Source organism: Hermetia illucens, chromosome 5, assembly GCF_905115235.1.
Source record: "Hermetia illucens chromosome 5, iHerIll2.2.curated.20191125, whole genome shotgun sequence".
Classification (NCBI taxonomy): Eukaryota; Metazoa; Arthropoda; class Insecta; order Diptera; family Stratiomyidae; genus Hermetia; species Hermetia illucens.
The window spans coordinates 74,915,922-74,930,359 of record NC_051853.1 but is presented as its reverse complement, the minus strand read 5'-3'; the positions used below and the strand labels follow the sequence as shown (position 1 = coordinate 74,930,359).

Here is a 14,438-nt window from a genome sequence, read left to right as displayed (position 1 = left end):
CAGTTGGTGTTTTAAGTGACCGTTCTGTGTGTGATTTAAGGTGGTTTCCAATAGAAGGACAAGAAGTAATTCCAGAGATAAGTATTTACCCCGCAGCTAGTGATGTTTCCATCCAACTATGCAGCGTAACGACAGCCTTCGAGCACAACTAGTCTTCCAGATTCTGACTACTCAGATCTAGCATTCTCGACGCGGCGCCGAAATATGTGAGGTCAATCTGGCGAAAAGATTTTCATTTTAGGCTTGGTGGCCTTTCAGGAACGCATACTCATCTTGTAGTTATTCGTGATAATAGCTCACTTAGACTCCTTTGACAAGCGGTTAACCTCTTCAAATTTCTTCTACCAATTCCTAGTGGCTTTGGGAAGGAAAATATCTTGCCCGTATCCGCTTTATGACTGATGGACCCTGCAAGGAAGAGCAAAAGGCAATGTCTCTCCGATTGGTCATCGAATGGATGTGAATTCAGGGCCAACTCAATCTTCGAATCTTCTTTTGTAGCGGACTCTTCTCATGTAGATAAGGTTCGCCATTTTTTCGGTCACAGGCTTGGTTGATGAACGTAACGACCCGACAGCTTTAGCAGAAGCTACCGCAAATGGCAATGAGTTCACCACCACGGAAGAGCTTCCTAGCGGTCGTAAGCCTTTCAACGGTCCTGAGAAGGGTAGACTTTTCATCCACGATGATGAACAACTGAAGAAGAGGAATAACGACTTCACAACAATTCTGAATTACATAGCATCCGATGGAATTCCGCCGCCTATTTGTGGATGATGTAGCAAGCCATCGTAAGATACAGTATGATCAACACACTCAAACGGAATAAAACGATGGTCTCCCTGTAGAACTGTTAGTTGCAGTCCCTGCAGGGTTGTTAGTTCCATTCATTTGTAAGTGCTGCGGATCTGTAATCTTTTGTAATGGAAAAGGGTTAAGATTCAAAACAAGGGCGTCTGTGTTAAGGGGGTCATCCCGTGTGTCGGGTTGGAGAAATCGTTTTTTTTTTGCATGAATTGTATCTATATATAGTGGAGAATATGTGGGCAATGGGATTTTCCGATAATCCGAGTCGTTCAGAAATTACAGTGTTAAACAGGTAAGGTATTTGCAGCCGCGGCTAGAGTACTCGATGAGAAAGAGCATCGAAAGTTTTTTCCGGTTAGTTTTTTACCTGAGCCTTATAAATTCGAACACAGGTATAAATATAAAAAGATGGAAATCAATTGTCTGACCTTATTTGCTGTTTGGAATAAAAAGGATAATCCAGTCTAGAGTGAGCACTGAAAGGCTTTCAAGCTATACTCAGTTATATTTTGTTGTAAGTATTATGCTGTTTGTGTGTTTAGTGATTTTTTTAAATGGATCGTACGAAGGGAGATCGCGTTAACGTTCAACGTTATGCTCGCACTAAAAAACGAGTATTTCATGGGAATCGATAGTTATCAGAGAAGAAAAAGGACTTCGCATCAACATCAGCAAAGAAACTTTTAGCAAACATGAACATGGATGTTCCAATTACGACAAGTTTTGTATATTGGATTTTGCTGGAGTTTTCTCCGGTGTTTCTGCAAATAATAAAATATACGTAGTAGTAAAAAAGGAATGTGTAGGACATGTCGAGAAAAGAATGGAAACGCGGCTTAGAAATGCAAGGAAGAATCACAAAGGCTTTGGTGGAAAAGGGGCTGGAAAACTAACTGATAAGGTCATTAATGACCTCACTACATTTTTTGGGCTAGCTATTCGTCGACACGCAAATTCGGAGGAAGGAGGAGGAATGAAGGAAGAAATTTGGGCAACTTTCTTCCATAAATGTTCTACAGACGAAAATCCTCAGCATCAAAATTGTCCAGCAGGCGAGAACAGTTGGTGCAAATGGCGCAAAGCGGAAACTAAAGGAGAACTGGATAGTTTACACCACGAGAAGGCACCTTTGATTAAAGAAGTTCAAACAGTCGTCAAACCAATCTACGAAGATTTGTCACGAGATGATATCTTGAACAGATGTTTAGGAGCAGAGACCAGAATAACAATGAGTCGTTAAATCTGAACTTTCGCTCCTAAACACCTTCATTCTGGGGCCAAGATCGTAGAAATAGCCACTTTTCTGGCTGTAATTATTTTCAATGAAGGATTCAATGGCATTCTCAAAATCCTAGTGACAATGGGATGTCAAGTTGGTCACATAAGTATGTCAAGTTTATGCCGAACGCCGTAATGAAGCGCGAATTTGGCGGTCCGAACGACGATCGACTGACCTCGCTAAAGAGCCAGAATTGAAACCAGAGAGCAGCAATCGGCCTTATAAGACTTTTTTGAAGAAACGGAGGGTACTCTCTATGGAGCAGCTATAGCAGATTAATGGCGAGTTAAAATTTTACTGTTGATAATGACATTTAAATTTTCAAATGCGTTTTTCTCGAAACTGCATCTTGAAAATCGGCTGCCACCATAGCTCAAAATCTATCCAACTAATTCTTTGAAATTTTCACGACTTCTTTAATACATATTTCTACGATCCGCAAACTAGGATAATTGCAGTCGGATTGGTCGTTTTTTTTTTTCATCCATAAAAAAAGCCGTAAAAAAACACCAAAATCCAAAAAATTAAGTTTAAAAGCCCACCAAAAATTTACCTTTTAATATTTTCTAATTATCCTAGTTGGCGGACAGTGGAATATTGGCCACATTAAAATGCTGTTTAGTTTTTTTCCTCAGATGAACACAGCGCCCTCCAGCGTGGTAGCAGAAAACACCTTTTTTGGAGATGGGTGCATAAATTGACACGTATTCCGAAAACTAGCTAAGATATCAAGCTGAAAAATTTATCACATATACTAGAGACATCAATAAACATATGGTCAAGAAATCAGGTTTCTATCTTTATCCAGTCTTTAAAAAAAAGGCAAAAAAAACGGCCTTCACACGGGATGACCCCTTCAAGTGTGTCAACTGGAGAAGCTTTTGCTGTCACTAAGGTATTTGTTAAAATTATACTAGAGTGTACGAAGGGTTCCCCCCAACAACTTTATCGACAGAGAATAGATTGATTTCCGCTGACGCGACCGCATTAACACCCTTCGAATCATTGAGTGCAGAGTTCAAATCGCTCCCCTACTGCTCCTCACCAATCTCGGAAAAGCTTACGATAGGGTGAACTGCTTAACGCACGGGAGGAACTTCATCATCAACAGCACTCGGTATTCGTCCTATGCCCGCCTTAATAAGGAACTCCAGACATCCCGGTTTTGTGCCGAAGTCCGCCAATTCGATATCTCTAAAAGCTGTCTGGTGTCCACCGATCCATCGCAGGCAGACCGCCTCGTCCTTTTTTTTCAAGGTTTTGTGTAAAAGAAAACCTTATTAGAATCGATTCGATGTCTATTTGTCGGTCACACCCGATTTATTTCGAAACTGCTGTACCAATTGTCACGAAAATCGATGAGATCGTGTGGTTTGTTGTTCCCTTTACATACAGCAAGTAGCACCATTTTGTGGTAAGTCTAAGGGGGCTCCCCATGCATGTGAATGGAGGGCAGTGCACACAGAATAGACAAGGTAATATCATCCGAACATCATGTTCATCATATTTGAACTTCGTGACGTCACTTGGGTCGTGATTATCGAGTAGTCCTTTTCGGTTTGACAATCGTTGCGAATATTCTATTCAGAAGTGTTAAAATTTGTGGTTTTAATGTGTCTATCAAAACTAATTTTTTTTTTAAATTGAAAATGATGAGATGCGCGATAAATGATCGTGATAGTTATAAAGGCAAACAAGAAGCACCTTGAGCTTCTTTCGTTTTCAGAAGAATGAGACAATTTACGAAGAGTGGAGAAAACTTAAACTTAATTTACGAGGATTGACCTCAAAAATGCTCGTGTGTGTTCAAAATATTTTGTGTAAGACGATTACAAGCTCGAAGACATACTTTTGGAGACTTTGCAAAACTAAAGGCGATTAAAGGAGGACACTGTTTCGGGTTAGTATTTACGGCAGCAGGGTAATTAAAGCGGCAAATCCAAAAGAGTAAAGGTCAGGCGACAAAAAAGGTGGTATCAGATTCTGTATCATCTTTTGAGAGGCAAGATGGTATTCAATACGAAGATGAAATTTAAAAAATAGAAAAAGGCTAGACGTTTTCATTCAAATTTGGAAAGTGGAAGATGCGTCGGAGTAGTGAGGATATTTCTTCTGCTATTTCTCTTTACTCTGCTGGACCACGTGCATACAGGCTTCCATACTAGAGAAAAGTAGCAATGCCGACAATAAAAAAATGGTCTTCAAAGATAAAACTAAATCCTGGAAGTGTGGATTTTGTGCTGCAACTACTACCAAAATCAAAGTACGACATTAAGGAACAACTGTGTATTTTATCTTGAAAACCAGAAGTTCTTTTGAGTATAATAAGACCAACAACTGTATTTTTCATCCATATAAATATGTGCAAGTGGCTATGCTTCGTGGTATTTATAAAAATTGGAAGCAAATCATATATTGAGATTGTGCTATGACCACTTCAATATTTGCACAGTTGAGAGACTACGAATTTCACTGTTGTAACTGTAGTTTCAGATATGGAACCCACAAATGTAGCAGTACACAGAGAACTTGTTGAGAATGAAGATAATCCATGGTTTGAAACTAGATGGAAAAAAAATTTCTTCTTTGATGTGTCGTATATACTACAAAATCATTGATTCTGGCTTGCCATAGAGGGAACCCCCAAGCCAAAAAAAAAAAGACGTTTTGAATTTGAAAACAAATCATTTATCAATTTGTTATGAAATTACAGAAGAACATTTAAATGTGAAAGATGTTGGAAGGCAAAAAGTTAAGTTAGCTACGCAATTTTTTCACGCTCAATGTCTTCATGTTACGTTGCGTTATGTATGTATTTGTCCGTCGTCTTCAGTTGACGGGACCGCCAACTGGCCGATATTTTGATTGTTCATCAAAATACTCAACCCGTCGCTCCAATGTGCCCATTCTGTTGGAAATCAGATTTCCCTCTTTATCTCGACAGGATGAGCATCGAGGTATATAAGGTTTCATCCTACTGACTTGTTAGTAAAGCTTCCGAGCCTGCTCCCTATACTTTTTGAGTTCACTGACTGTTGGTTCTCTGCCAGACTTCCTTTTTCCGTCTGTGAAGTCGCTTCTCCGCTCGACGATGTTCGTGATAAGTTTCCGCGCGTGGTCGCGTTATTTAAGAATGCAGCATTACTCGGTATGCAGCATTACTCGGTATGCAGCATTCTTCCGTTCCGTTGGTAGCTGACATTCATCCTCCCGTCGTTCCGACTTTTATTGCGACTGGGGCCAAGTATGTTTGTGGCCGTATTAATGATAACATTCTTCAGATGGTTGTGAAGACCATTTGTCGATGCTTCGTCTCCAGGACTTCTGTTGACTACGATTCTTGTGGCATCCATTTCCCCTTTACAAGATTTTTGGAGATGCTGTTATTCGAGCCCGGAGCACCATGCCAACGAGATAGTGATCCGAGCCTGTATTACTGCTCGACCTCTACTGGGCTGTTAAAAGCTCAAAGTATAATTTTGATATCATACAGGGGGGACAGGCTTCCAGGGTTCGTTCTACTGCCTCGTTGAAGGTCTCCTTCTCCGACTCCGCCGTCTCCTTTTTAGGGGCGTGGACGTTAATGAGGCTTATATTTCTAGATTTTTCTCGCAAGTCCAGAGTGCATAGCCTTTCCTTATGTTTTCATTATGTTTAGTTGGTTTACTTGATGGCCACTATAATACAGGGTGCGGCAGCATAACTTCCTTTTTTCAAAACTCAATAAAAACTATTGTATGCATCGCAAAATATTTATTTATTTTTTATAATGTAGGTACATGTCTAAAGTTTTTATTTACATTGTTTTGAAGATCAAATCTGTTAGGTGACGTCCCCCATTCTCCATACATTGCGTAAACCGATTTCTGGCGTTTGTCATGACTCTTGTTAGCATAGCAGGTGTTATGCTGGCAATTTCTTCTTGGATGTTGGTCTTCAAATCTTGTAGGGTTCTTGGACGGTTCACATAAACACGGGATTTCAAAAAACCCCCATAGAAAAAAATCACAAGGGGACGGATCGGGAGAGCATGCCGGCCATTCCAAATCGCCTCTAATTGAGATAAGGCGCTCTGGAAAGTGTTCCCTCAAAACAGCCATCGATGCTCTTGAAGTGTGTGCTGTTGCACCGTCTTGTTGGAACCAAGTGTCCCCCAAATCCAAATTTTCTAGCCGTGGGAAATAAAAATTCTGTAGCATGTTTACATACCGGTCCGAATTCACTGTCACTGTAACCTCATTTTCCTAAAAAAACCAGGGACAAATAATTCCAGCTGAGGAAATTGCACACCACACTGTGACTTTGGGTGAATACAAAAGCTTTTGATGCAATTCTCGAGGGTTAGTGTCAGCCCAGTAGCGCATGTTTTGTTTGTTAACCGACCCACACAAATGAAAATGGGCTTCATCGCTAAAAAAAACAAAGCACCCTCGGGAACGACATCAAGAAGAAGCTTACACGCGTTCATCCGAGAATTGAAGTCACGTTCTGAAAGTTCCTGCACTATCGCCATCTTATAGGGATGAAAATGAAGATCATCACGAAGAATTCTTCTCATAGAACGATCGGATAGTCCAAGGGCAGATGCGTGTTTGCGCGCAGAACGCCGTGGCGATCGCAACATTGACGCTCTCACTGCTTCAATGTTCTCAGGGGATCTAACGGGCCGAGGGACTCCAGTTCTTCCTTTTGTCGCACTTGCAGTTTGTCTGAATGTAGTGACCCATGTAACAATTGATTTGCGGTCTGGGACGGGAGCCAACGGGGCTAAATTAAAGCGATTCCGAAATGCACGCTGTGTTGCAATAACCGAACATCCACTTGAAAAGTAAACCTTAACGGCAAAGGCACGCTCTTCACTATTCCAACGCATAATGGCGACTGAATCGTGTCGGGACAAAACTTTACAGTATCCCCTCTTGAACGAGACCACTAGCGCTCCGCTATGACATCAACTAACTGAGTGGCGCGCATTTTAAAAAAGGAAGTTATGCTGCCGCACCCTGTATATGGTATATTGGCTTAGGAAACCGGTTCCTTTCCTGCGCATCTCTTATAACGCTGTTGCATCATCTTAATATTGGAGCAGGGTATCATCTAGTGGCTGGGTAGCATTTGATCTGTACAGGGAGCGCACGTTCCATGAGAAAAGACACAGATCGTTATTCCGTTTTTGTTGCCGGGTTCATCGTTGTAAAACCCATCCAGTCTGAGGATCGTTTTGTGGTTTCGTAACAAGTTATTTTCCGTGTTATCTCCCCTGTCCAACCCCTAACCTGGAAGAGCAGTTGGTACAATTTTTCCCGTTTCTAGCTACCAAATTTATACCGAGCGATATGAGAGAGTAAATCAGATACTAAGTTGCTAAAGTGTTAGCAACGGGAAAGCATAGCGCAACCACAGAGGAGCTCAGATCGTTGAGCGCCTCAGAGAAAAGAACCTGTCTATTATTTGAAGGCTGATAGAGGTAATTCCATAGTAATTATAGACAACCAACAATATGGAGAACTGGTAACGGAAAAGCTGGCAGGCGGGAACTATTTTGAATTGCGCAACGACCCCTTGTGGGCTTCGATCAAACAGGTGGAGAGAGCATTAAAAGGATGCTCACCGGTTATGAGGAATGCCCAACTCTTGCTTGCCAAGAAGTAGATACCGACCTAAGGTGCACAAGGGAGGCAATGAAATGTGGGAAATTATATCAGACTCTAATTTCCATACATATAACATTACCCATCAACGGAAAACATGCTGTTCCCAAGAAGTTATTAATAGAACGTGTTTTTCACGAAATCCTTTTTACGAGGTCACGAGGCCCCCTTGAATATATTATAATAAATTCCTTTTGATTTAAGGACTCCCTTTTTCATTCCTTCTCCTTAACTCCGCAGAAATCTGTTACAAAAGGGGCATCCTCCAATAGAAGGGCCTGAGGATGCCAAGGTAGGGGGGAATCTCCAAGGCCACGCCTCATGGCACATCTGAGGTAGGAGAAACATCGATTGAGGATTTGATTCATCGTGGATTTCCCCTTTCAATTGCGGAACTCGGGTTCGCAGTTTTACGGTTCCACGCACGGTCGAGCCGTTTTTTCATTTTTCAGGTTTAGCTCGCGTGAGATTTAGGTAAGCCCGAGCGAATCTCCTTGATTGTAGTATTTTTAAGGATCCAGGATCTACACATCGATGAAGGATATGTGAGTTTTTGTAAACTGACACGTGAGTGATAGAAGTGGTCAAAGAACCCCCCACATTCCCGAGCCTGGCTAGCATAGAAGCATGCAAGCACATGTCGACGGAACTTCAATACCTTTTTAAGTTTTTGGGATAGCTCTCCCCTCTCGGTTGTCTCCGGCCTTTCAGGATGGTCGTTTGACCATCGCCAAACCCATTACGCCATTACAAAGATATAAACAATTGTATGTTGGATAATTACTAGGTGGATTATCTTCTTCAATGGCGCGACAGTCGTAAAGAAGCATAGACCGTCGTCTTGAAAGTTCGGAGCTTATTTGTCCTGTGCACCCTGTTACTTTTCATTATTCTTGAACTATCTGCTTCGCTCTTGTGGCTGAGGGAAATCTGATTTCCGACTGAATGGGCATATTGGCATATTGCTACGTACCATCTATAAGATATTCTCCTCTATCTTGCTAGGCCGAATAGCCACATATGCCCAGAACATCATTGGTCCATACCAAAGAGGCTTTACTCCAGGCAAATCAGCAACAGATAGATTTTCTCTCTGCGATAAGCGATGGAAAAACTGTTGGAATATGGACCATCTATTCATCGACTTTAAAGCCGCCTATGATAGCATAGCCAGGGTAAAACTGTACATCGCCATGAGAGAATTCGGTACCCCGACGAAATTGATAAGATTGACTAGGCTGACCCTGACTAATGTACGAGGCCATGAAAGTCCTGGGAGTTTAACGTGAGTACCTTCCGTATAGCATAATCCCACGGTCCTCCTCGGACACGGATTGATTTTGGGACCACAATCAGAGCCCCGCCATGACTGGCACAGCGGTACTGGTTTATACTGAGTGCAGGCTCAGCATTCATATCAGTGGATGCAAGGCCTATCTAACACCTCTGCCGAAACTAAGGAGTACGGCACCCGAGTTGTACAGCGCAACTCCACGCTTGAGGTCCGAGGAGCTCTGCCCGCGATGTAGGCATAACCACAACCACCATGAAACTTCCACTAGGGGGCCAATCGCAAATAACCGGGCCGAGAAAACATCCTCCAGGAATTCTCCTGGAGCATATGCTCTCAGAGGGCCGTCCCGGTTCCCATGGTACCAGATAACCTCCGGTGAGACTTTGTGGTCAAAGTCACTTCAGATGAGTCCCTTGCAGACTCGGGTCTGATCGCCCTCCTCGAGTACGTGGGGACAATGTGCGAGCCCAGATAAAAGCAGCAGGATTACTCGCAAGACCACTCGACATCAACAACAGTCTATGACAAGGGGATGCCCTATCATGCGCCCTCTTTAACCTGGCCCGGGAGAAAGTAATCCGTAATGCTGAGGCAAATGCAAGAGGTATGATCCTCTTTAAGTCCACCCAACTACTGGCCTATGCTGACGATATTGACATCATGGGAAGAACGGCCATGGGAAACAGGCGGCGCGAGATCTTGGGCTGCACATTAATGATAGCCGAGTGGTTAGAGCACACGGCTGCCATGCGGAAGATCGCGGTTCAAATCTCAATTTGAACCGTGATTTGACTGGTATCGTGATTTGACGTCGGATACCAGTCGACTCAGCTGTGAATGAGTACCTGAGGCAAATCAGGGTAATAATCTCGGGCGAGCGCAATGCTGACCACATTGCCTCCTACAGTGTACTGTAGTGTATCGTTACGGTATTGAATGAAGTGCTCTAATACACTTCAAGGCCCTAATCCAATTGGATTGTTGCCCCAACGATTATTATTATTATTAAAACAAAATATATGGTGGCAACTTCAGCACCGAAAACCAACCAACCAACAACATCAAATCGCACTGGTCAAACCGGAAGAATAAAGATAAGAGAATACAACTTTGAGACCGTTGATAATTTCTCCTATCTAGGGTCAAAAATCACAACCGATAACAGCTACGATGATGAAATCCATGCACGGTTATTGTCAGCCAACAGAGCCTATTTCAGCTTGTTCGTGTTTCTGTTGGAGTTCATCAAGGAAGTGCCCTCTCACCACTCCTCTTTGTCCTTGTTATGGACACCGTCACACGGGATATCCAACGTCCAGCGCCCTACACACTGCTTTATGCAGATGATGTTTTCCTAGCATCTGATAGCAAAAATGATCTCGAGCAACTTGTTCAAAAATGGAATGATCGCCTCATGCAACACGGTCTCAGATTGAATTTAAACAAAACTGAATTTTTGACGACCGATCCCCATGAAACAGGCACAATCACTGTCAGCGGCAGTGATCTGCCCAGATCTGAGCGATTTAAATACCTCGGGTCAACGCTATCAGCCAATGGAGAGCTGCGTTATGAAATTGCTTCACGCATTAACGCAACCTGGATGAAGTGGCGTTCCACAACTGGTGTCCTTTGTGATCGACGTATCAACGAACGTCTCAAATCTAAAATTTACCGCAATGTTGTCCGTCCAGTCGCTCTCTATGGTTCTGAGTGTTGGCCGACCATAAAAGACAATGAACGGCGTCTCGCGGTAATGGAGACGAAGATGCTACGTTGGACTAGTGGCGTCACACGTTTAGATCACATCCGAAACGAGGATATCCGCGATCGTTATGGGGTTGCACCGATCGTGGAAAAGTTGCGAGAGAGGCGTCTTCGATGGTATGGTCACGCAATTCGTGCAAACGAGAATTCACTTGCAAAGATTGGTCTGAACATCGAAGTCGATGGTAAACGCCCAAAAGGCAGACCTAAGCAACGGTGGCTTGATACGCTGGATGGGGATTTGAAAGCCTCGAGATTGCACCCAGATCAGGCATTCGATAGAGCTAAATGGCGAAGCCGATCACGACGAGCCGACCCCGCTTGTGAACGGGACAAAGGCTGAAGAAAAAGAAGAAAAAAGAGCCTATTTCAGCTTACAAAAACTGTTCCGCTCGAAACGTTTCAAGAAAAGGGCCAAATCTCTCACTGTACAAGACAATAATCTTGCCAGTCCTCATGTATTCCTCGGAAACTTGGGTTCTTAACAAGAAAAATTGCGAACTCTTGGCCGCGTTCGAGAGAAGAATCCTCCGAAGAATTTTTGGCCCCCTACATGAGGATGGACAATTCCGTAGCCTATATAACGACGAAATCTATGAAAGATACCATGATCGTAAAGTTGTGGATAAAATCCGGCTCAATAGGTTACGGTGGGCGGGTCACTTAATCCGTATGGATGAGGATGATCCAGGCGGGAAAGTCTATATCTATGGTAGAAAAAGAAGAAGAGGCAGACCCTGCGATGGAGCAATGGCGTAGGTCAGGACGCCAGACAGCTTTGAGGGATATCGAATTGGTGGACCCCGGCGCAGAACCGGGATGTCTGGAGTTCCTTATTGTTGCGCCGTTGATGATGATGATGTCTTTTGCCTAATTTTCATAAGCTGGGAGTTATCACGTCATGTCAAATTGTTGAGCCATTGATAAATTTGATTTAATTGTAGCAACAGATGGATGCCAATTAATTGAAACACAACGTTTTCTTCCATAATCAATCCCACATATTTGCCTTGTATGTGAAATTCGTAGTTTATTTTATAATTGTTCTTATTCTTTTATACAAATCATATGTTAAATATACCAAAGTATTCTAAGTTTTTCAATTTCATTTTATATACAATTTATGTGTATTCCTAGAGATAAAAATATATTTCTATTTTACGACTACATGAACTTTAAAAATTCTAAATTAAGGCTAATAAAACTATACAATTGAAAATTTCAAAGAAATACAATGATCACAAAAAGAAGTTGAAAGATCCGTGGCCGCTAATCGCGAAAAAGTCAATATCGCAACGCGCAGGATTCGAATCTTCGTGAATTTAAAATAAAATTTAAAAGAAGTCAACGAAGGTAGAGTTCTTAGAATCAATATCGCTTCCTTCCTCCAGCCGATAGATTTGATTTTAATACGAAAAAGAAAGAACTAATAAAGAATTAATACTTTTTCTTTGATCACAATCACTTTCTCCGCTAATTTTACTCTCACAAAGATGGTTTTACTTCTCTTTTTCTTTTCTTTTGCCTTAAGTCCTATCTTGTTGTATGCTAAGTTTCATAGTTTTGTTTTAATACATCTCTAATAATTCGTTATGCTTTCACTTTTTACAATTTTGGTAAACTATTATTTGAATCTATTGTTTTAGGGGTTAGGTATGAACTATTGTTATTTTGGAGTAGAATTAATGGTTATTGGATAAACGAGCTGCTTACGTGTGGGTATAATTTTATTAATCAGAAAAAATGTAAAATGTCTGCTTCTCGGGGGGTAAACGTAGAAGGAACAGCTTCGTTGTTAGAGTAACAAAAGTAAAATAGATGCTCGGTTGAAATCGACCCAAATAAACATTGGAAATTTGTTAAAAATGGTTCAGTCACAGCCCTAGCTTGAAACTAAATTAAGGATACATTTTTTCTGACCTGTTGGATTGTGATAAAAGTTCAATTGCGTGTGTTGAACATTTGCTTGAATCAATTTCCAAGCATTCGATACTAATTCATTAAAACAATTTTTTCTGTACAATTCTGCCACAAATTGGTTCTATATACAATTCTTGTTACGACGGGTCACGGTTCATACTTTTTGAGTTTAATGATGATGAACCCATTAAAACATTTGTCTTTCACTCTATCAACGCTTTTTTTTATATATTTGTCTTCGTAAAAGCGGAAAACATATATCTTCGGTATAAAAAGTAGTTTTGCCTCCAATATAATGCCTGCTCACATTGTATGAATGCTTGCAACGGCTGTAAACGCTAAAGGGAGGACACGTTCAAGTTGAAACCTTATACGAGCCAAAAGCGGAGTTAGAAATAACTACAAAAGCTCCCATGTTTTTCCAATTGCAAAGGTTATGAAAATACCTCCATCAAACTCTCTGGTATAACATCTTCAAAACATAACTAACAATTTGTGTTACAAACGGTTTTGGGTGGGGACGGCCCATGTTCTTCGTCGTTAGAATTTGGCGGAGAATTTGTCCAAGACCATCTGCGTTTTCGAGAGGTCGAAGCATCTATGGCAGCTTGCTGATCACTATGAGTTAGCTGGTTGCATTCCGCATTGCCACTGCTAGAGGTTGGTGGTTCCCTGCCGTTGCACTTGTCTGAAGTGACCGAAGTGCCGAGATAGTAAGGTTGATGATTAGATGGGGGGCGATTAGCCGGAGATGATGTTGGCGATGGCGAAGAATGATGACCACTTGGATTGCGTGCAAGAACCACATGTCCCTCGATCTTCTGTCGTTGAAGTTGGTGCTGTTGGTGATGAGAATGGTGCTGAGGTGGTATGGCAGCAGGCGGAGAAATACGATGTAAATTGTGCGATGGCACTGGTGGACTTGTTCCATACGCATGAAGCATTTCATATGACGTAATACCAGGAATATGTGATGCCGGAGGCATATGGGAAAGCATTGAACCTGAAAGCCTACTAGATACTGTTGTACCTGTCGCGGTTGTTGGAATTGTGGTAGTTTGCAAATTTGAACTGGTTGACGATGATTTCCTGGACAGATTTTGGGGACCAACTTCTTCTTTGTATTGGTTTGGCGATGCATAATTTGTTGGAGATTGAGGAGTTGATGGATATGAATTGGAAGAGGAGGAGGATGATGTCGACGATGAAGATTCACGCGGCTTAAGCGAAATGCAAACATCGCCTACTTGAAGACGTTGGCATTTTAGACCATACGTCTTCAAAGTAAGCTCTGGATTATATGATGCCCATCCTTGACCATATACGAAAAATGGATGCTCTGCGGAAGCGTCGATGTCAACCTGAAAGGGGAAAAATTAAGATTTATTCAGTAAGTCAATACTAGACTGTGAGATGTTTGATATATTATATTAAAATGAAAGTAGTTGGTATACATATCCGTTTGTGATAGGTAGACTCCGAAACCGTTCAATCAACCGCTATTAAAATTGGTACATACATGTATTTTTTAATAGAGAAGGTTTATATCATATATACGTTGCGGTAAATCACCAATAGACGGCGTTGCAAAGGGTCAACTTCATTACCATAAAAATTGGTAAATGTATGTATCCTTTTGATGGAAAATATTTCAGCCTCGTCCCAGATGGTGCTGCGACAGATCAACTTCTACACCGTTCATCCGTCCGCCATAAAAATT

The 14,438-nt window shown here is 41.8% G+C and overlaps 1 protein-coding gene across 7 annotated transcripts in view; it reads right to left on the bottom strand.

The window, feature by feature from the left end:
* Positions 1-11,782: 11,782 nt before the first annotated feature.
* LOC119656731 (ataxin-1) overlaps positions 11,783-14,438 on the bottom strand; it is a 217,510-nt gene continuing 214,854 nt past the window's right edge. For all 7 annotated transcript variants that reach the window (XM_038063268.1, XM_038063269.1, XM_038063267.1 and 4 more), the window contains one exon: positions 11,783-14,079. In XM_038063268.1, the coding sequence (XP_037919196.1) occupies positions 13,204-14,079 (876 nt within the window). In that variant the 3' untranslated portion in view covers positions 11,783-13,203. The remainder of the gene's footprint in view (positions 14,080-14,438) is intronic.